The sequence below is a fragment of the Bubalus bubalis genome, chromosome 8 (assembly GCF_019923935.1).
Source record: "Bubalus bubalis isolate 160015118507 breed Murrah chromosome 8, NDDB_SH_1, whole genome shotgun sequence".
Classification (NCBI taxonomy): domain Eukaryota; kingdom Metazoa; phylum Chordata; class Mammalia; order Artiodactyla; family Bovidae; genus Bubalus; species Bubalus bubalis.
In genome coordinates, this window is record NC_059164.1 from 118,260,233 (window position 1) to 118,287,501 (window position 27,269).

Consider the following 27,269-nt stretch of genomic DNA (forward strand, 5'->3'; position numbering starts at 1 on the left):
TCACGATACGTATGTCACCTGGGAATCTCTGGGTGGGGAGCTGATGAAAAGATGGTCCTGGTTCCGTGAAAGCCGGAGTGGCAGGAACGTCCATCGCAAGACCTCGCCCTTGGGGTTGCCACTGTCAGCATGGCCTAACAAAATTCTGAGATAAAGCCCCACCGATGAGGAGCTTATAACCTGAAATTCCAGAATCCAACAGATGGCAAACCTACCCAGGTGTGAGTTTCAGCCCATAGGAACCTAGATAATAGAAATATCAATATTACATGGAAACAGTCAAATGCTACGTTTATAACTGTCAAAGGAGGTTCAACAATTTAAGACAAGTACAATGCAGCAGGCAGACTTGGAAAAGAGTAACAGAACAACTGCAAACAAAAACACACTCCTGGAGACCACAGACACACAGGACATGTCACGTGGTGAATCAGACGCTGCTGAAGAGAGGCGAGGCACGCTGGGCGGCAGGGCTGGGGACACTCCCGGAATGCAAGGCAGAGGGGCAGACAGAGAATATGCACAGGGGAGAGTAACAGCCTATAGTCAGATGGAAGCTGTGAATGGCACTCCATCTTCTAGAATTGGTGGAAGATAGGAATTCTGACTTCATGAATTGTAGTAAGTCTGGAGCAAAAGAAAAATATATCATGAAGTAGGTCCCCACGAAGACAGGGCACAGGGAAGTTCCTTAACGACGGAGCTGCGGACTTCAGGAAGAAAGTCAGATACTCACGAAGGTACTGCGTCTGCACCACCAACAACAGCCTGTCAACAGCCTCGGGGGCAAGAAAACAGTGCTTAAAAGCGACTAGAATCTGACCCTCATCTAATCTATCATGCAAGTGTGAGGACTACTTAAAGACATTTTCAGACAAGAATGGGAAGACTTTCCTACTAAAGGACTGCAAGAAGAATATGTTTTAGGACAAGAGGAAATTGTACCCAAAACAAAGAACTGAGGAAAGTGATGCTGATGTGGAAAAAAATGAGTCAACCTGAATAAGGGCTGAGTATGAAAATCAGTAATTAAGAAATGGTTAGTTTAAGGGTATAAACATACAGTGAAACTAAAATACTGGAAAATGACAAAATTGTCTCAGAGGGAGAGATCAGGGTCAGCGTCAGCGTCCCTGAGGTTATCTGGGAGGGGGCAGAGATGTGCTTGGTAAAATCACCCGGATAATAATTAAATTACAAGGCTGAGCCTGTGGGGGGCAGGGAGCTGGACTCGGGTGAAGCCAGGCCTCGCAGAGGAAGCGAGGGGGCGACACCTGGGCACGCCGGCGGCCCGCCCCACACCTCTGGCTCACGGAGGCCTGGGGGGCCCTGCACAGGCGGCTTGGGCACCCTCACGGGGCTTCGTGAGCCGCCCTGTTCCGCGGGTGGGGAGACCAAGCCGATGGTCTTGAGCGGCCCCAGGGGCTGCCCTGGGAGGCAGCCTTTGGGTTTGGGACCACCTTTCGTCAGCGCCTCTCCCCTCTGACTCCGGAACAGAAACCGTCAGAGGACAGAGGTTGTGACCCCTGGGGTCCAGCTTGTGGGTCACGCCTTCACCTCTGGCAGACGCGCTCAACTGAGCAAAGGGAGAGCTGGACTCTCCCTGCTCAGGGAGCCGCAGGGGCCACATGTAGATGGAGTGCAGCCTCACTCTGGCCAGGGTCACGGCCGTTCAAGGCTGTGTGAACGCTCCGCTTCTCCAGAGCACTCTCACCCTGGGAGCAGGATTGGGGTTCCCAGAGGGGCTGCAACCTTTCCTGCCGTCTCCTGCCCACCCGGACAGCGGCCCTCCCTGCCCAGGCCTCCCAGGACACAGGGTCTCCCAGCAAAGGACCCGGCACTTGGCTGCATCCAGCCTGCTCCAGCCGCGCCCTCCTCCTCACCGCAAACAGACTGAAAGCTTCTCGGGACCGCACACTGACCGACTACTCCACTCGGACACTCAGGAGCGCGTGCTGTACCCTGGAGCTGTGCTACCTGGCAGGGACGGAAGGATGAGCAACAGTGGTTCCCTGATGACCTGCTGGTGAAGTGCAATTTCAGAAGCTACATGTTATATAGAGAAGCTATGACAAGCCTAGACAGCATATTAAGAAGCAGAGACATCACTTTCCCCACAAAAGTCTGCATAGTCAAAGCTATGGTTTTTCCAGCAGTCATGTGTGGATGTGAGAGTTGGACTATAAAGAAAGCTGAGCACCGAAGAATTGATGCTTTTGAACTGTGGTGTTGGAGGAGACTCTTGAGAGTCCCTTGGACTGCAAGGAGATCCAACCAGTTCATCCTAAATGAGATCAGTCCTGGGTATTCATTGGAAGGACTGATGTTGAAGCTGAAACTCCGATACTTTGGCCACCTGATGCGAAGAACTGACTGATTGGAAAAGATATGGATGCTGGGGAAGACTGAAGGCAGGAGGAGAAGGGGACGACAGAGGATGAGAAGGTTGGATGGTGTCACCGACTTGATGGACATGGGTTTGAGCAAGCTCCAGGAGATAGTGAAGGACAGGAAGCCTGGTGTGCTGTAGTCCGTGGGGTCACAAAGAGTCAGACATGCCTTGGAGACTCAACAAGAACAACACGTTATATACTACTGATTTTACACACAGTTCCGCCCTGGGCCTGGACTCACGCTGTGGTCACTCCGTTTCCCGAGTGTTTCTAAATCTGCCAGACCCCAGATGAGCCCTTTGGGCTGGAAGAACGTGGCCTCTTTTCTGGGCGACATGTCAGGTTTTGCTGAGGGAGGCGGTCGGGCACATGGGGAGCGTTTCATGTCTGTGCGTGTGAACGGACACTTCCCAAGTGCTATCTGGACACCAGTTTCCATTTCTTCCCCTCGGAAACGTTAACTCACAAACTTACAGATTGTGTTTGAGCGTTCAATCTAATTAAAAAAATCCTAACTGAGCGCTGGATCCCACACAACTCACTCTCTACAAGAAGGCACAACGAGCAAGAGGTCGTTCCGGCCTCATCCTAGCACTTTAAACCATAAATCAGCTGTTTAATAATCACAAGACAAGTCACACCCCCCACCAAAAATGTCACGATGGCTCTGTGCCCCCAGGACTGGGCAGGGGAGACGGCCCTCCCTCAGGACCCAACAGTGAGGAGCCACCGACGCCCCCTGGCAGCCCAGTGGCTGACTCAGTGCTTCCAGCGCAGGGGTGCAGCTGCACTTCCTGCTTGGGGAACTAGGGTTCCGCAAGCTTCGCGGCCAAAATAAAAGCCACTGACCTTGAAGCGCCAGAACAGCCCGAGGGCCGGCCGCGTGGGCGGCACGGTCAGCAGGGCCCCCAGTCGGCTCTGCAGAAGCCCAGGGCCCAGGCCCGTGGGTCTGAATGTTGCCCCGCCTCCCCACCTTCTATTCCCCGCTGAGCAGTGGTCCCACCCCAGCTCCTGGTGAGACGCTGACGGCCCCACGCGGTTCCTGCCATGTGCTGTTGCTTCCTGTGCTAACACCTTCCTTTCCTGAGGACCCTCCTAGAGATGCGCCTTCTCCCAGAGGAGGGGGGTGTGGGGGTCACTGCACCCAGAGGGGGAGGGGTGGGGTCACTGTGCCCAGAGGGGAAGGGGTGGGGTTGCTGCACTCGGGGGTCACTGCACCAGGGGCGTGGGGGTCACCACACCCAGAGGGGGAGGGGTGGGGTCACTGTGCCCAGAGGGGGAGGGGTGGGGTTGCTGCACTCGGGGGTCACTGCACCAGGGGCGTGGGGGTCACCACACCCAGAGGGGGAGGGGTGGGGTCACTGCACCCAGAGGGGGAGGAGACAGCCCGCATCCACCAGCCTCCCCTCCAGCCCACTCGCCGTAGGTGGGGGCTGCACAGCAGACGCCCCGGAGCCTGGGGAGCTGGCCGCCTCCCGGCAGTGTAAGCCATCGCCTCCAGCACAGTGCGTGGTGCAGGGCTCAGGCAGAAAGGACTCGGGCCTCTCCCTGACTTCACATGAGCAGCAGACGCACGCGGTTCAGGCCTCAGGCCCCGTCATGTGCTAACTGTGTCCCCCAGACCCACAGGAGGAAGTCCGGCCCCCAAGACCGTGGGTGCCAGTTTGCCTGGAGGTGGAGCTTCGAAAGAGGTGATCAAGTGGTGGGTGGGCCGTGGGCCACCCTGACTGGGGTCCTTATAAGAAGAGATGAGGTCGTGTACACAGAGGGACGGCCGTGTGAGGACGCGGGGGAAGACCGCGTCCATGTGGCAGAGAGGCCCAGGCAAACGAAATCTTCCCACACCCTGACCTCGGGCTTCCAGCCTCCAGGCCTAGAGACAGTCAGATTCTGTCGTCTGAGCTACACTATCCAGGGTGCTGATCGCCGAGCTAAGACAGGCCCCGTGAGGGCCAACGACCCACAGCAGCGGGACACTCACGCCTCCGGGGGTAGGAACACAGGCGACGAATTTAAAGACCAAGAAGCTGGGGCTGCCCACCCCCTCCTCCGACAGACCGGGCCTTGGGGAAGAGACGCGGCTTCCGGCTTGGGCCTCTGACTTCTGCCGTCGGGGGGCACAGAAGTGTTAACCTGAGCTGAGGAGCCCGGTGGGGAGGAGACCGTGCCAGCACTCACAGGCCCAGCGGTCAGGGTGCAAAGGAGGTGGCTCCGGGGAGGCCCACTGCGGCTGGCCATGAGGGCCGAGTGGCCGACCTCTCCATGGACACAGCACGTCCTCCACCCGTGCAGCCCGTCACCAAACACCCCGCCTCTGTCCGTAAGTGTCCTCCCTTCTAGAGGAGGCCTTGGTCACGGTTTGTAGCACGGTAACCTCCCAGTTTCCAGGGGCTTACTTTGCCGCCCTCAGTTTTATCGTCTTCATCTGTGAAATGGGCTGAAGCCAGGTCCTACGTCATGGTTTCTCGGGACATTGCTGTTACTCACGCTCAGGGGTGCTCACTCCTGTATTTTCCAGGAGTGAAGGGGATGCAAAGATCCAGTCCAGACCCCGACCTTCATCTTGAAGATGCGGCCACTCCGTCTACACGGCCTCGCACGTGAGCTCCTCCGACTCCAGGCCCTGGGGACCCCCACCTGCTCTCAGCACCATCCCAAAGCTGCATGCTGACAAGTCAGCCTCTGAAGACGAGTGTGGTCTAGAAACAGGCCTTTTGAAAAGGTAAATTCAAAGGTGACCCTTTAGCTTTCCAAAGGGTGGATGGGGGTCTGAAGAAGCCGTGCCCGTCACGGGTGTAAACGACGACGCTGACCGCAGCTTCATGCAGTCCCTGGCCCGAGGCCTCCGTCTCTGGAGCGCTGTGCTGAGCTGCATCAGACCTGGTCACGTTGCCTTGGAAACGCGTCTTCAGAAGCCAGCCCGGTTCACTGCTCCATCTCCCCTCGTGGTGACGCTGGGGCCCCCACCGCATCCCAGGCCTGTGTGCTGCGTGGTCAGGCCCCGCCTCGTGGCCCCCCTCCTGGGCTCGCACCCCCCCCGAAGCACCGCTACGTGCACCCAGGGCTGCGGGGTCCGGACGTCTCCCCGCGGGGCAGGCCCTTGCTCCTCAGCTTCGTCGGAGGAAAATTATTCCGATTTTGGCCCCAATGCTTCCCGGTTTACTCGTCGCAGCTGCAGGTCCACAGGCCCGGCGTCTCACCCTCCCTAGGTTAGCCCTCACGGGGAACTCGCGGGGTGCTACCACTGAGCCCGTGTTGCAGATGAGAAAGCAGAGGTCAGAGGGTTCATCAGGGACTCGGGGCCGGGACACGGCCATGCTTCCTCGCTTCTGCCAGTTGTGGGGGCCTGGAGCCCTTGCCGCCAGCAGGATGTCTGTCTCCAGGTCTAGCCCCAGGCTCGGCAGCCCCGAGGCTGTGCCGGGCCCCGTGGCAGGAGGTGGCTCTGGGGGCAGTGGGCTCCTGATGGCCGGCCTGCTCTGCCCACGTGCCCACTGCGGCCGCCAGGACTCCCCTCCCGTTCCCCGCTCCCTGAGACCTCACCGCCTCTGGGCCTGCACCAACACCCACCTCCCTGGCCCACTTCTCTGCGTCTTGTCCCCCTGCCCGGGACCCCCGGCACAGTGGGAAGGCCGTCCCTGCCGTTGAGCTGGCTTGGTCTCCTCTGTCTTGGAGACCGCGCTGGTCAGGTGGGCTGCCGTCAGTGACTTCATCGTCGGCACCGCAGCCTGTGACTGCGTGCACTTCTCCCGTGAAGGCCTCACGGGGCCCCCTGCCTCCTCTCAGGGGAGGGCTGACGGCTCCTTCTCACCCCCAGAAGGACTGGTGTGTCTAGAGCTCTGTACGGCAGCTCCCAGCATGGGGCCTCAGCACAGAACCCGATGACACGCCGCGTGGCTGGGGTGGCTGGGGTGTGGAGCGAGGGCGCTCAGGGCCGAGGGCTCCCTCAAGGTTGGCCCCCCGCTGCCCTCCAGCTACATGGCCTGGCTCAGCAGCAGTCTGCTCCTCAGTCCTTCAGAGGCTCCGGGCTCTGCCAAGGGGCACGTTCCGTCCTGCACCTTGGGGGTGAGGGCGCCTCCCAGCAGGTTCCTGGTTGGCTCCTGGGGTCTGCTTGGACTTTGGCACCCATGGCCCCCACACTGTTGCGAGTGATCCCGGGGGCCGGCTGTCTGATGCCGGGAGCAGTCCTGATGGAGGGCCGGGAGGCCCAGGTATGGCACGCCCGAGTCCCGGCGGCCTTGATGGGTCAGCAGGTCGGGGGGTCAGGTCCCGAGGTTTAGGTGCTCTGTGGCCCATGCGGACGCACGGCCAGCATCCACGCACCACTGACAAGACCGCCTGGCCCAGGAAGGTGGCCCCGTGAGAAAGGCCACGGTTCCTGAGCCTAAGAGACGAGCCGCACCACCTGCCGTTGTGGGAGAGACAGTGTAAAAGTCCACGGGGACCCACTTCTGCCTGTCGCCACGTCTTGGCGCCCCATGCGGGGGATGACCATGGTGGGCTGAGAGGCCCCTCTGTGCCCGGGTCAGGGGGCAGCGGCTCGGGCCGTGCCCAGTGGGGTCCTCGTGGCCCCAATGGCCTGTCTCCATGGGGTTTGCTCCCCACTCTGAGTCGGGAGGAGCAGCTGGTGACCCCCGTTCAGACGAAGTCGGTTAATGAGAGGGAGCTTTGAGTCCATGGGCCGGCCCAGGGCATGCAGGTCTCTGTGTGGGATGGAGGTGGGTGGGGGTTGCTGCCGTTGTGGGGGCTCGCCCCAAGTTAGTGGGGCTGTGGGCGGCTGGGGGATGGTGGGTCGGGACTCACCCAGAGACTACCATCAGGCTCCTTCTTACACCTGCCGTCACACACGGGAACCGAGAGACACAATTTTCTATGGAAAACACAATACTCTCACCTCCCGTTTGGAGGTGAGATACATCAAGTTGCAACTTGAAGGTCTGGAAATATGGAAACATCCACGACAAAGACTCTCAACATGCGTCTCCCGGAGGGAACTTGCCAGATAAACACCCCTTGCTGACGTGTTGGCCCCAACACGGAATCTCATTAGAAATCTGAACTTTCGGATAAATTTCCTTTTCTAAAAGGGATGTGTTCTCTAAAAAAATCAGCTCTAAAGTAATATGGCCACAGTTACTTATCCACAGAGAAGTTCCCTGGCGGCTCGGTCTGTAAAGAATCCGCCTGCAATGCAGCTGACCCGGGTTCTATCCCTGGGTGGGGAAGATCCCCTGGAGGAGCGAATGGCAACCCACTCCAGTATCCTTGCCTGGGGGATCCTCTGGACAGGGGAGCCTGGGGGCTCCAGTCCGCGGGGTCACAGAGTCAGAGACGACCGATCGATTGAGCCACAATCCACAGGAGACGCTCTTCCTGGGTTGCTGGCTGTGGGCACAGCAGGGCCGCACCTCTGAGACCCGAGGGTGAGCTGTCTCCACAGGAAGCTGCAGACCCGGGACTCAGGATGCCCCCACGTCCACGTGGAGCCCTGGGAGCGTCGTGCGGCCTGAGCCCTGGGCCCTCCGCCCGCAGGGGCGGGAGCAGAGCTGAGCTCCTGGATTTTGGCTTCCTCCTGTCCTGTGGTCTCAGCTGTGTCCGTCAGTCTGTGAGGCGCCTACATCTCCTGCCCTGGGACTCGCACATCCGGTAGTGAGGCCTCTGCCCACTGAGGTCACCGCGGGCGACCCGAGGCCTCACCTCCAGCTGCCCACCAAAGCTCTTTAGCGAACACGTGGTCTCCCAGCTGCTCTGGGGCAAACGTCTGTGTCTCCCACATTCCCTGGAATCCGGCCCCCAAGGTGACGAGGGCAGAGGTGGGGCCCTCGCGCCAGGATCAGGGCCCTCACGAGACCCCAGAGCTCCCTGCCCCCACCCCACAGAGGACACGCTGAGAGGCTGCCATCTGAGAGCCAGGACATGCGCTCCCACTGAACCCCACGTCTGCTGGCCTTGTCTCAGCCCCCGCCTCCAGACCGAGGGACTTCAGCATCTGCTAAGCCGCCCGTCTGTGCTGGTCTCCTGTTGGGGGAACCCAGACACTGGCTTCCTCTGGCTGCACCCCAGCACGCATGCTGTTAGCAGATGAACACCTAGGAAAGTCCCCACGGAGAGCAAACATTTAACACCACAAGGGCGGCGTGTGGGACCCACCCCATGGCGGGTCTCTGGACTCTAAGTATGGTGGACACTCCTCCCCAGTCACGGGGGCCCAGGTGCTCTGGGGCAGCAGCCCAGGCTCTGCCCAGGGTCACCTGCAGCCCGCCCCCAGCAGGAGGGACTGTGGCCAGAGAGACGGTCCTGACCAGGGAGAGGGCGGGGGCCACGGCTGTCAGGACCTGTCCACACGGTGCAAGGGGCTGAGTTATGAACGCGCGCCTCTTATAAAACCTTGATGGCAATTATGTATCAAGTACCACCTGCTGGAAGGGCGGGGGGCTTCCTATGGGGAGGCTTCTGTGCTGAGCGGGCAGCTGACCCCTCCCACGAGAAGCAGCATGGGGTGGGGGGGACATTTATTCACCGAGATGCTGCTGCTCAGAAAGCCTCGCACACAGTCAGCACTCAACTGTGTACATTCAGTTGGCGTTCACCTGTGCGCATTCCCAGGGCAAACCCCACAGCTGCTCATTGGGGCCAGTGTTCTGTGTAGAATGGGGACAACCCTCCCTTGGGGAGGCCTCGGGGGGAGGCTGGATGTCAGGGTGCCGTCCCCTCACCGCCTCACCAGCATGCTGGGCAGTTGGGGACCCTCCCCCATCAACCCCACCTCTCCCAGCCGCTCCCCTGGTGGGAGGGGTGCAGGCTGGTCAGTTGCCCCACCCTGTCCCTCCCACCCACTCCCCCAGTGGGCAGGGCGCAGGCTCGGCAGTTGCCCCACCCCGTCCCTCCCAGCTGCTCCCCCAGTAGGCGGGGCGCAGGCTGGGCAGTTGCCCCACCCTGTCCCTCCCAGCCACTCCCCTGGTGGGCAGGCTGTGGCTGGGCAGTCAGGGACCGCCCTCCCCCCCTCCGCCTCTCCCGGCCACAGCACGTGGCAGGGCCCGGGGCCTTACCAGGACCATGTGGCCAGTGGAGATGTCCATGTTGGGCTGCACGGGCTCCTCTGACCAGGACGAGGTGCTGCTCCGCGCGGAGGGGCTGGGCATGGGCCCGTCGCTGAACTGGGAGGACACACTGCTGACGCGGGACGTGTGCGCGGCCTCGGGGCGCTCGGTCGTGCGCACCGCCATGCGCTGACGGCACAGCTCCTGCAAGACAGCGGCTGGTCAGAGCCTCCCACCTGAGTCCCGGGGCCGCGGGGCAGGGCTCACCTGAGACCACGCGCACCCTACAGATGCGCTCACAGACACGTACAAGGGCAGACATGCTACAGAGACAGGCATACTGACACAGACGCAGTCACACACACAGACACACAGAGACACACACACAGACACAGACACACACACATAGAGACATACACACACATACACACACAGAGACACACAGAGACACACACACACACATAGAGTCACACACACAGACACACACACATAGAGACACACACACACACATAGACACACAGAGACACACAGAGACACACACAGAGACACAGACACACACACATAGAATGACATACACACACACACACAGACACACAGAGACACACACACAGACACACATAGACACACAGAGACACACACAGAGACACAGACACACACACATAGAGACATACACACACACACAGACACACAGAGACACACAGAGACACACACACAGACACACATAGACACACATAGACACACACAGAGACACAGACACACACAGACACACACAGAGATATACACACACACACACATAGACACACACACACACAGAGTCACGCACACAGACACACACACGCAAAGACACACACAGACACACACAGAGACACAGAGACACACAGAGACACACGGACACACACACACACAGACACACACACAGACACATAGTCACACACACAGAGACACACACAGAGACACAGACACACACAGAGACACAAACAGAGACACACACACACAGACACATAGTCACACACACAGACGCACACACACACAGAGTCACACACAGAGACACACACACACACACATAGAGGCACACACACAGACACACACACACAGACACACAGAGACACAGACACAGACACACACACACGCATAGACACACAGAGACACACACAGAGACACAGACACACACAGACACACAGAGACACACACAGACACACACACACATGCATAGACACACAGAGACACACACAGAGACACAAACAGAGACACACACACACAGACACATAGTCACACACACAGACGCACACACACACACAGAGTCACACACAGACACACACACACAGACACACACACACAGACACACAGAGACACAGACACAGACACACACACACGCATAGACACACAGAGACACACACAGAGACACAGACACACACAGACACACACAGACACACAGAGACACACACAGACACACACACACACGCATAGACACACAGAGACACACACAGAGACACAGACACACACACAGGCACACACAGACACACAGACACACAGAGACACACAGAGAGACACACACACACACACATAGAGGCACACACACAGACACACAGACACACACACAGACACACAGAGACACAGACAGAGACACACACACACAGTCACACACACAGACACACACACATAGACACACAGAGACACACACAGAGACACAGACACACACACGCATAGACACACACAGACACACACACACAGACACATAGTCACACACAGACACATACACGCAAAGACACAGAGACACACACAGAGACACAGACACACACAGAGACACACACAGAGACACACACAGACACAGACACATAGTCACATACACAGACACGCACACACAGACACACACACACATAGACACACAGAGACACACACACGCATAGACACACAGACACGCACACAGACGAGCACAGGCTCAGGCGGGGCTGCCGGGCCCACCGTGGCCGCCCTGGCCCATGTGCTGTGTGGACAGACTTCAAGCGCCTCTTCCCTCCTCAGAATGTGGGCTCTGGTGGGGGCAGGGGTTATACTGAAATACAGACACTTGTACTTTCGTCACAGCATTAGGAAAAAACCCGCTTTTTGGTTCTTCTTGTTCCCAAAGCCTCGCTTGCAGCGGTGAGGCCGCGCGGGAGAGAATCAGCAGAAGCGTGCACGGGGGAACGGGCAGGGTGGACGGGCCTGCCAGGCGCGGGGCCTGGGCCTGCCGGACGAGCTCCCTGCGGCTGACGGAGCTTGGCTGGGTCACCGCGGGGCCTCAGGGCCCCGGCACAGGGGTGTGTGACCAGCCTGGCAGGGGAGGCCCGGGTGTGCCGGCGGCCGCCAGACTCAGGGCTCGGTGGTCACCCGGCCCCCTGGAGATCCGGCTGGACGCTCCCCGCTTCTGACCCACAGAAGTGCCTTTGGGGGGATCCCATCAGTCACGCTGCAGTGACTCCCAGCCCTGCCCAGCGAACGCTGTCAGCAGAGCCGTCCAGCAGAAGGACGTGAAGAGAAAGTCTACAAGAGAATCTGGGCCCACGAGTTGAAGACTGCTCGGGGCAAAGAGGCAGTGTGGAGACCCGAGGCTCCTCCTCTTCCCTGGTGCCCTCGGGGGCCACACCCCGCATGCCCGGCTGCTGTCCTGGCCTCAAGGTCCTGCGGGCAAGGAGGTCTCCGCTCCGTGTCCTCTCGCCCGGCCGCCTGTCTCTGGGACTAAAGCTCGTCCTGAGGCCGCTGAGGGCTCGCTCTCCCCAGGGACACTGTGCTGACCCTTCCCCGGGTCAGAGGATGGCTCAGGCGCGCTGTGAGGGGGGCCACCTGGCCGAGAGCCCCCAGACCCGTCTGAGCATCTGCGGGGGGCGGGGTGGGCACTGCAGAAGCCAGCGCAAGAGACCAAAGGGAAGGAAGGGTGGTGGTGAGGGGGGCCCTGCCGCTCTCCCCCAGGGCTCAGGAGTTACCCATGGCTCCCAGACAACCAGTCTGCCTGAGACTTCCCCCTCGGCTTCACGGAATCTTAGAAGCAACAAGGAGCCCAACACAGCGGGTGTGCTCAGTCGCATCCACAGGCCACCTATGGACCGCTGGCCAGAGCTCCTCTGTCCGCGGGAGTCTCCAGGCACGAATGCCGGAGTGGGTTGCCACGCCCTCCTCCAGGGCATCGTCCCGACTCAGGGAAAGAACCCGCATCTGCTGCGTCTCCTGCACTGCAGGCGGGCTCTTCACCACCGAGCCACCGGGAAGCTGCACGACAGGCAACTGTGCCGATCCCAAGGCAGATGCCTCCAGGGCCAAGTCCATGTCCCACTGCTTCCCACTTAGGCACGGCGGATGTCACCTAACTTTGAGAAAAGCACACCGAGAACTTTCTGCAGTAACTTGCGAGGTTTCACATCGTTCACCCAGAAGAACAGAAAATGCCCTCCAAGAATGGCTCCTCTGGGGAAGAGGATCTGAGAAGCTGGCGGTTCACCCCCCGAACAGTAGAACATCAGGGCAGCTGCTGTCTGCCCTGGAGGTGCTGGGATGAAGGGCGACTACGGCCACCCCGGGTTCCATCCCTCCTCGGTCCCCGTGGAGAGGGCGCGCCCTGGCGGGGCCCCTGCCTGGCCAGACTCCCTGTGTGACCTTGGGCGAGGCATTCAGGGCCCGGCCTGAGGGCTTTCACCCTGAGACGGAAGGAACCGGAGAGCGCAGAAGACTCAAGGGCTCCAGTATGCAGAACGCCAGTGAGGCCCCGCCGTGAGGTCCATCACAGACCCTGTCACCATCCCTGTCACTGACTAGTGCGGGAGTGGAGGGGGTCCCTCACTGACCAGTGCGGGAGTGGAGGGGGTCCCTCACTGACCAGTGCGGGAGTGGAGGGGGTCCCTCACTGACCAGTGCGGGAGTGGAGGGGGTCCCTCACTGACCAGTGTGGGAGTGGAGGGGATGCCCTCACTGACCAGTGCGGGAGTGGAGGGGATCCCCTCACTGACCAGTGCGGGAGTGGAGGGGCTCCCCTCACTGACGAGTGTGGGAGTGGATGTTGGTGCAATTAAGACAGAACCATTCTCTAAACCAGATCAGCTCTCGGTGGCCTGGCGAGTTAGAGACACTTTTCTGGAAGCAGGAATTTTAGAGGTGGGGGTGCCCCAGATCACCCCACGGCCTCCTCACGAGTCACTGGTGATTAGGACCGACTTGGAGAGCCGGCCAAGCCCACACAGGTGCCTGTGGCCCCCAGGACTGGCCCTGCAACTCAGGCCCAGCATTCGCCGGGCCGCTACTGAGAGTGGATTCTCCTTGTGGGTCTCTGTGTTTTAGATAAAAGCTGTGGCAACAATCCAAGAGAAGCCGCGACCCCCCGCCCAAGAGCACCAACAGTGACCACGGGCCCAGGCTGCAGAGGAGGCCCCTCGCCTGCCCACAGCGGGACTCCAGGCTGCGCAGGCCCACTGCCGGGGGGCACACACGAGGTCAGGCCTCTTTCACCTGCAGATAAAAGTGGGTGCAGCCGCTAAGGGGGGGACGCTTGACCTCAAACTGACCACAGTCCAGCCTCTACGCGATAAATGATGAGGTGGGACAAGCTGAGAGGTCGTGGAACCAGGGGAGGATCAGCCCGAGATGAGACACCCGGGGGCCAGACCCACTGCTCCTGGGGGCCTGGGAGGGCCCGGCCTGGCGCCAGTGGATGGGTCAGGGGGGAGGTGATACGCCCGGGGCCCAGCAGCCGCCTTGCCCCAGCTCCCGCAAGTCACCGGCGGAGGTGAGTCCCGAGGGCCCTGAACAGACACTGGGCAGCCCTGCCTCCGCAAAGCCACCCCTCCGGACAGCACGCCAGGCCGCCCTGGCTGAGCACAGGCCCCCTGGAGCCCAGTGCCCTGCACCTGCTGCTCGAGGCTGCGATGGGAACAGCAGCATCCCCCACGCTGATCCTCTCCTGGCTCCTGGAAGCGTCCATCCACTCACGTCCGGAGCGGCGATGCCAATACTGAGTGGCGATGCCGACGCAGAGTCCTGGGGGCGGCAGTCGTTGGCTGTGTGACCTTGAGCAAACCGGCGAGCCTCTCTGCGCCCCCACCTCCTACTCTGAAATGGGGACACAGGCAAAGCTGTCCGGAGGCCCGCGTGGAGACCAGGCTCAGGTGGAGCGTTCAGGAACAGGCCTGAGCCCCCGGTGGCCATCAGCGTCGTCACGAACTTTCTCAGCAAGCCGCCCACTCAACCCTGGACGCTGGGGACCCTGGAGGGGTGCAGCCAGGCCCCCACGATCTGGCTGGCAGGCCGGCGGAGTTAGGCAGCGACAAGGGGCCCCGAGGGGTCAGGACAGGAGCCACATGGGCGGATGAAGGCGGATGTGGAGGCCAGGAGGTGGGCAGTGAGGGCAAGAGGGCAGGAGGCCCACGTGGCTGGAAGAAAGCCCCCAGGAGGGTGGCTGCAGGTGGGGGAGCAGGGGGCCAGGACCGCCGTGTCACCCCTTGGGGAGCAATGCTGGGCTCCCATCACACACCCTCGCTTGGCCCCCACTGGGGGACCTGAGTCTGGAAGCAAGAAGTGTGGAGGTCTCTGCACCTGGCGTGGCTGCGGCAGCGAGCTCCCTGGTCCCCCCAACCTGCAGCTCAGCTCCCCCGGGGGTTTGCCTGCTGCAGTCCTCGAGGCTGGGGTCCCAACCTTGCCCTCTGGACCCGAGACGGGGGATGAGCTGCGTCTGCTCAGATGAGTAGGCTGTGGCACCGTCAGCAGCTGTGGGGCTTGTCCGTGCTTGCTGCAGGACCACAGAGCTGAGTGCCACGCCGCGCCTGCAAGCAGGCAAGTCCCACCCCCGCCGCAGCTCCTGACCTAACCCAAGAGCGCCAGACTGGTCCGTCCGCAGCAAAAACAGGGCTCACCCCACAGTGGTTCAGTCTGACGATGACCACACCCCCCCGGAGGGGACACGCAGGTCCCGGTGTCTGAGGAAAGGGCTCAAGTGAACCTTCGGTCCTGGCTCCTTCCACCCAGTACCGGGCAGAGTCCCTCACGGTCACTGCGGCCACCTCCCCGACTGGCGGCCATGTCACCCCCTACACGGTCTCAGGACACTCTGTGTGAACCCAGAGAGGCAGACGGTCACAGAAAGATGTGGAAATCCCAGGGGTCACTGTGCAGCCTTTTAAGTTAGTCCTTTATGTTGATTATAGCTTGTAAGTTAATAATAGAAATTCTATATTTTGTCCATGCTCTAAGCAATGCTTGAAAATTAAAATTTTCAAAGGAAAAATGAACTTTTTAGAACATACCTGCCTTAGTAATGGTCTGGCCAGGAGACTACCTGGGTGGGTTTTCATTGCCCAGGTGTATGGTTTTGTGGCAAGGTCCCAGTCTGTGGGTCTCGCAGCAAGGCCGCCTAGTGTGGTGGGTTCACCAGGCTGCCCGCCCCTCGACCAGATGGGGAACCTGCAGACAGAGCCTCATTCTTCATTTAAAAGGACCACGTCTCCCGAAAAAGGCATCCGCAGTCCACACGGCGACAGTGTAGGCATGAACCCGCTGACCCCTCAGGCGACAAGATGGCACACCAGCTGGGCTTAACCACTTAGATGTGACGTGCAGTTCACAGCGTGAGTTCCCATCACAAGGAGCTGCGACCAGGCTGACGCGCTTCCCTGAGTTCACTGCCTGCCTTTACAGCCAGGAAGGGCCACGCGGCATCGTCGCGTGATAAACGCTGCAGTCGCCAAGACCAATCTCCTGTAGGTGACAGCCTGTGACGGGGGGTGAGAGTGCAGAGCTATGAGCTGTGGTCATCCGGAGAAGACGGCCCACTTGAGCAAAAGGACACTGACCACGCTGAATGAACTCCACAGCCGGCTCTGAGACAAACCCAGAGACAAGCCCACTCACGTTCGGGACTTTTCCTCATTCATAACCCTGGCAGCCAGCAGACGGGGCCGAGTCCACGCCGAGCACTCACTCCCCAGGTGAGGTCACGGGAACCCCAAATGAAAACTGTGGGACACAGCCCATTGAGGTACGAACTAGTGTGTGTGTGTGTGTGTGAGTCACTTGGTCGCGTCCAACTCTTTCTGACTCCATGGACTGTAGCCCATCAGGCTCCTCTGCCCATGGGATTTCCCAGGCAGGAATACTGCAGTGGGCTCCGTCTTCTTCTCCAGGGGAGCTTCCCAACCCAGGGAACTCGCATCTCCTGCGCTGGCGTTCTTCAGCACTGAGCTACAGGGAAGCCCGCGGACTACAGAGCAGCCTCACTGAAATCAGTCCCCTTCAACTTTGCAGACGCGGCCACGTCCTGAGCACAGACGAGAGTCTGGCAAATAGCCTTTACTCGGCTGGACGGCACCTTCCAGCCCCTCCACCAAACAAAAAATCTTTAAGGAGTTTAAGATCCAGACTAACTCTCTCTTGATTAAAAACGGACTCTGCTCATGATCTAGGACATGTTACTCTCATAAGAATGATCCTGAGCATTTAGCACGATGCCCTTGAGTGGATAAAGGCAATTACCATCCTCGGGTCCCGATTCACGTGACTCAACAACCAAGGGCAATCCATTACGAAGAGGAAGATGGGCAGACTCAGCCACAGGCGTCTTTTGCTTGCAGACCTACACGCAGGGTCGACCAGCCGTGCGTGGCTTCCCTTCAAACGTCTCTTGGCTCGGGGTGCCCCTCGTCCATCCCTGCAGAGTGGGCGCCAGCACAGAGCTGGAGCCCCGGGGCTGCACCCGCAGACGTGGGGCTCCCTTCCCCCCGAGCACTCTCTGCGGCTGTGACCGGAGCCCTGGCTCAGGGAACACTCCCACTAGGAGTCTGGCCGGATCTGTTTCTCCTCACAGTGCCTGTGCTTTAGCAGGAGAGAAGACGGCGCGTGTGAAGGAAAAGAAGTACTTTTCCGACAGCGAAGAGGAAACCGCCTGTTTGGGCCCTGCTGCTGTGGTTTCCAGGACACCGGTCTCTGGAGAGCTGATGCTTCTCTGCGCGGCTGTGTGTCTTCAGCTTCCGGACTCTCTCAGGTCTGGGGACAGTCATGGAGAGGACAGACGCAGTGTCCCGAGCTCCTGTGGGGGGCGGTGCGCACGCAATCACAAGGAGATGGGGCCCTTTGGCCGGCAAGCCCACAGCAGCATCAGCAGTGTCAACGGGCCTCTCCTCTTGGGGAGCAGGGGTTCCTGAGCCATGAGCATCTCAGGAGCCAGCCCAGGGAGAAGATGGACCCAGTGGGGCAGATAGCTCGGCCCGAGACAGACCCCATCCTTGGGTCAAGGGGGTTGGGGGACAGAGCTTGGCCTGAGATAGACCCTGCCCCACCATGCATCTCAGGTCAAGGCGGTCGGGTGACAGAGCTTGGCTGGAGACAGACCCTGTCCTTGGGTCAACGGGGTTGGGGGACAGAGCTTGGCCTGAGATAGACCCTGCCCCACCATGCATCTCGGGTCAAGGCGGTCGGGTGACAGAGCTTGGCTGGAGACAGACCCTGTCCTTGGGTCAAGGGGATTGGGGGACAGAGCTTGGCCCGAGACAGACCCTGTCCCACCAAGCATCTCGGGTCAAGGGGGGTCCAGGGACAGAGCTCGGCTGGAGACACACCCCGTCCACGCCAGGCATTTCGGGTCGAGGGTGTCCAGGCAACGACTCCTACCCAGAAGCCCCGGGCCTGAGTCCCAGCTTGGCCGCTCAGCAGCTGCGAGGCTTTGGACAAGCCGCCTGTGTCTGGACGTCAGCCTCCTGACCTGTGGAGGTGGGGATGGCGGCAGAAGGGCTGCACAGGGCCGCAGGGGGCATTCCAACAGCAAAAGGGCAAAGAGCCAACACAGGGCCGGGGCGTGAGGCGAGTGTGTGGCCGCCGTCCACCCTTCCTTCTGCCGGACACGGGCTCCCCGACCAGCTTCCTGGATCACGCATGGGTGTGCGGGAGCAGTCAGGATGCCCGGTCAGGTCCTGCTCCCAGGACACCGCAGCTGAAAGGCGGGGTTCCACACGCACTGTCCCCCTGCTGGGGAGGGCACGGGCTATGCAGAACCCAGTTTGCAGACCGACCACTGTCTGCAGTGGGCAGGATCTCTCCCCTCCCTTCTTGGGGAAACCAGAGTTCAGAAGTCTCTAAAGAGAAAAGAATAGCCGTCAGCCCCCCTAAAATCCAGTACTCCATCACAGAATCATCAAACACGTGACACACATGTCCTGAACGCGTCCTCGTTGGTGAAGAGAGGTGAGACAGGGCGTGAACCTCCCATGAAGCCGACGCGGGGCCCCGCTCCTGGCACCGTGCAGGGCGCCCCCTCAGTCCATCCAGCCCCGCCAGCCACCCAAGCGGGCAGGTCCAGAGAACAGTCAGCACAGCATCTGCTGAAGCTCTGAAGCCTCCCACTCCAGGGGTCCTCAGGGTGCGGGGGTGCGGGCGGGCAGGGGGCAGGAGGGGTGCAGGGATGTGGGCTCAGGAGCCAGGCGTGCACAGTGTGTGTGGATCGTTGTCTGTGAAGCCACCTGCTTCCCCCGCTGCCTACGGCCGCGGCCCCGGGATGCGTCTGCAGTGTCCACCGTGCCTGCGCTGTGGCACAATCTGCAAAGTGAGTCGAACAGGACTCTGGTGGCAGAAGGCCACCCTCACACGTGGAATCTTATCTGACAGGGAACCTGGACCGAGCGGGGCTTGCTCTGAGAGAAAAGGCCTGCCGTCCCCAGACTGCACCCGAGGAAAGACAGGACTCCCCGGGCTTCAGAACAGCCTCTTTGCACCTTTCACGGAGCAGCGGGAACAGAGCGGCGGACGCCGAGTGTGCGCACAAAGGCCCCGGGCTGTGGGGCTACTTGGGGTCGTGCTTAGTGCAGCAGCGCAAAGCCGGGGAGGGGCGCGCAAAGCCGGGGAGGGGCGCGCAAAGCCGAGGGGGGGAGGGGGGACGCGCAAAGCCGGGGAGGGGCGCGCAAAGCCGAGGGGGGGAGGGGGGACGCGCAAAGCCGGGGAGGGGCGCGCAAAGCCGAGGGGGAGGGGCGAGCAAAGCCGGGAGAGAGCGAGCCGGGGGAGGGGGGGCGCGCAAAGCCGGGGGAGAGCGAAGGGGTCATTACGTGCCTGGTGGGGGTGGGGGTGGGAGGCAATTACTCTCCGGGCGGATAAAAATGCTGAAAAGGAGCGGCTGCCCTGGGAGGCCTCAGCCCAGCTCCAAAGGCACTGTGGACCCCACAACATGGTGAGAGCAAGGGGCACAGGCGACCCCAGAGTGGCGTTCGGGGGGTCACATGCAAGAGGCCACGCAGACGCCATGACAGAGGGCGCCACGAACATGCTCGGAGGTGGCGTGACCACGAGTGCCATGGCAAACGGCCTGCGGGCAGCAGGGGAGCCCTGGGTCTGGCCCGCAGGGTGCCCAGGCACGTCTTCTCTTCCCGCTTAGTTTGCTGTTTGCAGTTGACTGATCAGGCTTCACTTTCCCAATAAAACCCCACACGAGGTACGTCCAACACACGGCAACTTCTACCTTCAAAATGAATGAACGAGTGAAACGTCTGACCCGGACACTCTGGGTCCAGGAATGTCCATCAAGAAAAAGCACAGGAAGAAAAGTGGAGCCTCGCCTGGTGAGCCGGGCTCGCCCCCAGCAACTGTGACGCGTGACAAGCGTGACAGGGAGGAACAGCCGCGAGCAGGCTGCGAGCACAGACTCACGCTGGGTGAGGGTGGGGTTTCACGGGGCCCCTCCCACTGAAAGCAGCTCATCCGCTCGGTGTTGCCCTGGGACGTGGACACAGGCGTGTGCTCTGTGCACACCAGGACAGCTCTCCCCACGGCCTCCTAAGGGATCGGGTGCCCCGGCTGTTTCTGGGTAGGAAGCAGAGGACCCCGGGGTGGGGGTTAGAGGCACAGCAGGGGCAGTGGGCGGGGTCCCCGATCCAGGCCGCCTTCTGCTCTCTGGACGAGAGCTGGCGCTCAGCCTGTCTCTCCAGCCCTGGCGTGTGTCACGGGGTCCCCACCACTCATCCTGGACCCTCTTTGCTGCATCCACCAGCTGCTCAGTGATGCCCAGATCATGTTTACATTCCCCTGGCAGAACAGCATGCTCACCCATGCACAGACCATGTGCATGCATGTACACACACATGCACGCACACATGCACAGCGCACACACCATGCACACGTGTGCACACATGCCACGCACACACAAATGCGTGTATGTGCACACACGAACACACACCACACACACACGTGTACACACACATGCATGCACACGTGAATGCATTGTGTGTACACGCATGAATGCACGCACATGCACACACACATCCACGCATGTGCCCATGCAGGGGAGAAGCTCGTCTCCAGAGTGAATCCTGAGCTGGCCTGAGAGTCTCCACAAGCCAGTGCTCATTCTGACCTTTAACCTGTGCCGCACCAGCACCCCAACACCCTAAGAACAGCTGTGGCTGCAGACCTGGGCTCCTCTGGCCAGACCGCAGCCGCCTTCAGTGCCGGCTCCCGTGGCACCAGTCAACTGTGAGGACAGCCCCCGGGCAGCAGTGTTTACGGAGCAACAGTGAGTCACGGCTCCCGCTTTGTAAACGCTTTCTCTAAATGAGAGATAAGGACACAGACACATCTCTGCTGACAGAGGTGAGAAGGGCGTCCCGCTCGCTTCTCCGTCTGGAGCAGTCCACGGTCAGAGATGCGCGGCCGCGACAGTGACCCTGCCTGCTGTCCAGTTACCGCCACGTGGACGGTCCTCGCCTGCCAAACCGAGGGCAGCGGTCACTTTCCTGTTCTCTGTCCCCCTCGGTGTCCAGCACAGATCAATGAGGCTCTCCCGATGCCCGCTCATCAGTGGGTACCGCCTGCAGTCAGCAGCCCCGAGGGCCCAGGCCCCCCACGCTGGGCAGTGGCCGAGACGCTGGGGGAAGGGCCGCCCCCACGAGAGGCTGCGGGCGGTGGGGCTGCCTGGGGGCTGGACTCAGGTCCTCAGGACTCAGGGGCTGGGACATCGCTGGTGAGCCACAGCTGACAGCTTGAGACCGGTCTCGTTTTCCATAGCTCTCTAGTGCAAGAGATGGAATCACCAAATTACGGCTGGCCTGCTGCCTAAAGATGGGCCCAGAAGACACGTTACTAAGTTCCTCCCTGGTGTGTCTGACTCGTCCACATCCACAAGGCCCCGCCCCGAGCCTGAGTGTCCTTTCAGACCTGGGACACACGCCGTCGGCTCTGTTTCTGATCACCATCAGGGTGAAACCGGGGGAGAGCTGTGACGAGGAGAACACAGGAAGGAAACACGTAACTCCACGAACATCTTCTCTTCTAACCCACAGTTACCATGGTTTCCGCAATGATCTCTGATGCTTCAGCTGAAAGCCGGAATTCATGGAGATGCAGGACAGAGTGTGTCTGACCCACAACCTCGGCAAGACCCAGAAGCCCTCACAGGAGGGTTCCAGTCCAGCTGGAGGGTTCCCGTCCAGCTAGAAGCCCCCAGCGGGGCCACCGTCGTTAAGACAAATAAAACAGCAAACACAAAGCCCGAACTTCCCGGACTCCTGCAGCTGACAACTCACTGGGTCCTAAACGTCAGAGGTGCCTCGTGGCCCACATTCGACTCGGCCTCTGACAGCAAAGGCGGTCTGGAGCGGCTCCACCTGTGTGCATGGGCGTTTCGGGTTCATATTTCATATTCAGACAATAAAAAACAGCCACGTCAAGTGGAAACAAACTGCGCACCTCTTCAGGGAGCCCTGGTCCTGACGTGGACGTGGACGAGCAGCCGTCTCCTACCAGAAACGTTTGCGCCTTCCTAATTTTCTCCTTGCTCAGCAGATACTGAAGCCCCAAGGTCTGTCATCATCGTCGTCACATTCATCCACACGTGGAGCTCAACACGCACCCCGTGCCGTGTGCTGGGCGCTGCTCTCAACGCTGGAGGTCAAGGGTGATGTCTTCACGAGAGTTCTAAACACGCCCCCCGACCGGCTCCTCTCACGACGATACCTTAGACCCACCTGCCAACCAGGCTTTCCCGGGCTCTGAGCGGTCCCTGCTGGGGCTGAGCGTTCATTCCACAGATCCTCACCTTCTTTTCAGAGGACACGTCGGGGAAGGAACAAGCCAAGTTCTGGTCTGGCTCAGCCCGGGGCGAAAGCCCCTCCAGAAGTGAAGGGCGTTCCAAGGTGCCGGGAGGGGTCCCTCAGGAGGGGCCACGCTGGGCGGGTGGCAGGTGTGGGGTCCGGCCCGGGGACAGATGGGACGCTTGGGGGGGTAGAGCTGGGGGACGGCTTTCCGAGTGAGGGCTGCAGCCTGCACAAAGGTTCCAGGACAGAGGAGCTCAAGGGAGGGTCCAAGGCCAATACAGAGCCAGGCAGGGGCACAAAAGGGCTTCCCAGCTCCCCATCCCGCCTGCAGCCTCGTTAAGGCAGAGGGCAGGGCCGCGGGGGACACGGGCGGGGAGGCAGCTGCCTCTGCCTCAGAGACAAACTCACAGCATCCTTCGGGGACCAGTTACGCCGCCGAAGCTGCTGTGAATGGCGATGCGGCCCCCCAACGCTGACGCGCAGGGTGATGGGGGCAAGTCACCGTCAGTCCGTTTGATCTCGGTTCTCCCAGCTGTGAGATGAGGGCGCTGACCTCTGAGGCCAGCAGGAACGTCACAGGCTGTCACCGCCTGGAAGGCACAGGTGCCCAGCTTCCACAGCAGGTCCAAGCTGGCCGCGGCCCTGGAGGAAAGCCCCAGAAGGGGCCTCCCAGGAGAGGCCCCTTGAGCAAGCAGACACGTGGGGCACTGCTAGCCAGGGCCCGGGGCTGTGAGTTGCCGGTTGCTGGAGCCAGCGTGAGGTCTGTGCACCCAAGACGTGCCCCAGGAATCTGTCTCAGGAAGCGGGGGGCCACAGGATGGGGGACCAGAGTTAAAACGCACCACTTAACGACCACCATTTGGGAAACACAGGGTCTGAAGTCAGAAAAGAAAGTTCGAAAGCAAACATCAGGGGAACTGAGGTTTTTTCCCCTTGGTTTTCCCTTTCGCGTTTCAATGTCAAGTTCTGTGGTCGCTGAACTCAGTACTTCCCTTCTCCCTGGCTGTGGGAGAGGAAGGGGAAGCTGGGGTGGGGATGACTGGGGGCAGGTAAACCAGCTGAAACCGCCCTCCCAGCTGACGGCCGCTGCACAAACAACGCTGTCCTCCCGCCCACGACCGCCGGGGACTCGACTCAAAGAGCACGGTGCTCGGGATTACGAAGGATGTAATCTAAAGAACATTCCTCTCACTTGTTATTCTTCTGCTTCCCTGTCTATAAAACATGAAAATGATAAAATGCTCACGTATAAAACAAATCCAAACTCCTAACTTGAGAGGATGTACATCTGGTTCCGTACTGACACTAGCGCCCTGGGCAGCGTTAGAGCCCAGCGTCTTCACGGACTCTTCCAGCTCGTTTGCGATGAAACATCACTAACCTGTGCTTCCTGTCCGTAACCCTCACACACCTTACACAGCCGAGCATCTTAAAGCATCTGGCCTTTCCTGCTGATACAATCATTTGTGAGCCTTCCTTTTTTCATTCTCCAAATAGTCACAGACGCATGCAAACACACACCCAGATACCTAACTTTGCTGGTTGCATTATTTTTTACATTAAAGAACCTTAAAACACTATTTTTTCACGACTATCGCCTTCCTAATGGGAAGTCACCTGTATGAATACCTTGTCCTTGCTAATAAATAACCCACCACAATTCCATTCTTAATTATCAGCAAGTCTTTCAAAGCAGGAGTGCTTTGGCGGGCTTCCCTCATAGCTCAGTTGGTAAAGAATCTGCCTACAATGCAGAAGACCCTGGTTCAATTCCTGGGTCAGGAAGATCCGCTGGAGAAGGGATAGATTACCCACTCCAGTATTCTTGGGCTTCCCTGGTGGCTCAGCTGGTAAAGAATCCTCCTGCAATGCAGGAGACCTAGGTTCGACCCCTGGGATCCCCTGGAGAAGGGAAAGGCTACCCACTCCAGTATTCTGGCCTGGAGAATTCCATTCACGGGTCGCAAAGAGTCAGACACAACTGAGCAACTTTCACTTCCAAAACAGAAAACCCCAACGGAGACTCAAATGTTTTGAGCCACAAAGTTTAAGAGCAGTTGATTAGATGGAGAAGAGAAACACTGTTACAGAGCTTCTCCCCCGTCACAGGCATCCCTCCTGTGACGTCTCCCGAAGAAGTGACTCGCGTGCAGCACAGACACGCCCCCTGGCTCCCGGAACTCCCACCTCCATCTGTCCAAGACGCTCTCGGATCTGGGCTTGACCGCCTCCAAAGGCCTCTCTCTCCTCAGTGTAAGCGTCAGCTCCTAGGAGACGCCTCTGTCCACGGCCCAGACTCCGGCCCCCTCCTCTCCCGGGCACCTTGCCTCGTCTCTCCGTCTGAGCCCCCTCACTCACCTCCTCTGGGAAGTCCTCCCTGACCACCCCAGGCTCCCAGGGGCCCCTCTCAGAGCTGATCGTCTCAGGCACGTGCCTAACCCAGCGTGAACCGGTCCTCCCTGTAAACTGCTTTGAAACAGAGTTCTCTTCCACCCCTGCCGCTTTAGAAACCATGATGTCATCACTGGAAGAAGTGGGTTCTGGAAAAGACTTTCTGGAAGAGGCGTACTTCTCTCAAGGCACGTGGTCTTCCCGAGGCTCCCCAAGGCGTCCCTCCCCCAGGGTGAGCTGCAGGCCAGCAGGGACCCAGACACACAGGCCGTGCTGCTGCTGGCCAGGGGTGGGGACTGAGGCACACGGATTCCACGCCAAACGGGCCTCAGGAGACAGTGGTGTGGACGCTGGGCCTGCCCGGGCGGGTCAGCGCGCCGCCCTGCGTCGGGGGCTTGCAGGCCGTCCCCCGCACCACATCCCCGCATGGTCCCCTCTGACGTTTGGAAACCGCTGTGCCCTGCCTGACTCCCCTGGGTTGGGCTGTGCAGCTGCTCTTTCCGAAGCGTTCTCCCCTCGTAAACACACACTTCTGTGGCCTCCGATGGTCGGAGCCAACAGCCCTCAGCTTTCCCCTTAGTGAGCTCTGCCCTCTGTTGTGCCAGGCCCGTGTCGAGTTAAGAGCCGGGCTTGGCCGCCTTTGATGGGCGGGTGCACGTCACTGCGCATGGCACGGGGGGTCCCCGGGGGCACAGGTGCCATCGGGCCAGCAGGGACTCAGGAGCGGGCCGGGCAGCGCTGCGGGGCTCTGCCCACGGCCACCCGCGCCAGGCCCATCCTGGAGGCCTGGTGGACAGACAGCGGGCTCTGCGGGCACAGGCCCCTGTGGAGCCCCCACACCTTCACGGGGATGCGCGCCCCCCGGGGCCGGGCCAGCAGGAGCTGGGGAGCGGGAGGCAGACCCCGGAAGGGGAGGCGGGTCGTGGCCCTGTTGCTGGGCTTCGCGGGACCGCCTGGCTCACTCAGGGGACCCCGGCCTCTGATTACCTGCTTTTTAGCATTCCCTCCCGCCCTCCTGCCATCTGGGTCTAAATCCCTGTTGAATCCATTTTCACACTTCCTTGCGCTCTCGCAGGCTTCTCCTCCCAGCGCCCACCTTTCAGCAGAGCTCGGCATCGCTGAGAAGCCCACAGGGGGTCTCCCAGGAAACCGGGCCGCACACGGGCTCCGCCGCCTGCTGAGGGGCGCCCGCGGCTGGGCGAGGGGAGCAGACCCGCTGGACTCAGGAGGCCCTGGACACACACACACGAGTCCACCTTCCTCCAGACGGTGGAGGACGGTGGGACTGACCTCCACGGACAGACGTGGAGCAGCGCCCCATGGACACCACGGCCACCGTCCCCACAGCCTGCCTCGATCAGCGCCCTCCCCACAACGTCCTGGACTCCCCAGGACACTCAGGCCTCGGGTTTCTCTGGCTTTCCCCAGGAGCACACTGCTATCCTTGCAGAACGTATGTGCTAAGCTGCGGTCCAGGAAACGTGCCCGCATCTCTGGATCAGGGTCTAAAGCAGAGAGAACAGCCCTCGCAGGGCAAGAAGTCAGAGGCGTTCACCTGAGCTGGGAGCGCCCGAGCTGCACCTCCAGAGGAACCCACACCCACCAACACCCGAGTGCCATGGTCAGCACACACACCACGGTCAGCACACACGCCACGGTCAGCACACACAGCCGCTCCCTGAAGAGCACATAGAGGCGAGGTGCCGGGCGCCTCCGTGACCTTCTAGGACCTTCTAGAGCCCAGGGACCAGCCTGATGCGCTTCCCTTCCCGTCCTGTGGGTGAGGAGCGTGGGGCCCAGGGACATGGCCGGTTGCTACCGCCAGGAGGTGGGACAGGGCCGTCCACGAGATCAAACACTGGGATGGAGGGAAAGGAATGGAGAGAGACTGGAAAGTGCAGTGGGAAGACAAGAGGGCAAGAAGACCAGCTGGACGGGGTGACGAGCCTGGCCCACAGTCGCCCTCATGCAGGAGAAGCCAGCTACCCGCAGAGGCAGCACGGCCCTCGCTCGAGGGTAGGGAGGGTCACTGGCCCCGTGGCCCTGGACCCCGTCCCTGCTCCACAGCGCAGGGGACACGGCGCCTCGGCGCATCCTCCTGCCTGCACATCCGCCGGAGGGTCCACACTCAGGCTCCAGCACGCCGCCCCGCCCTCCAGTGGGCTCTGTGCCCCTCCTGTGGCTCAGTGCGGGAGGTGCCCATCGGGCCAACGACCCCTTGGTCATCTGGGTGGTGCGGTGCCCAGGCCTGGGGTGGGTTTACAGCCGACGCTGTGTCTGCGAGGAGGCCCTAGCCGGCAGGGCACGACGTCCGCCTCTCCAGTGTCTCCCTGGCTCCCCTCCCCTCTAGGAGGAAGGTGGCACAGGGGCCATCAGACCTGGGGCAGGGAACCCTGTCCAGCGAGCATCCTGCCGCCTGC

At 60.6% G+C, this 27,269-nt stretch overlaps 1 protein-coding gene across 1 annotated transcript in view; it reads right to left on the reverse strand.

Moving 5' to 3' along the window:
• Positions 1-27,269, reverse strand: part of PTPRN2 (protein tyrosine phosphatase receptor type N2) — a 611,408-nt gene that overhangs the window by 79,089 nt on the left and 505,050 nt on the right. The window contains exon 14 of the mRNA XM_025291953.3: positions 9,440-9,634. Coding sequence (XP_025147738.2) covers positions 9,440-9,634 — 195 coding nt within the window. The remainder of the gene's footprint in view (positions 1-9,439; positions 9,635-27,269) is intronic.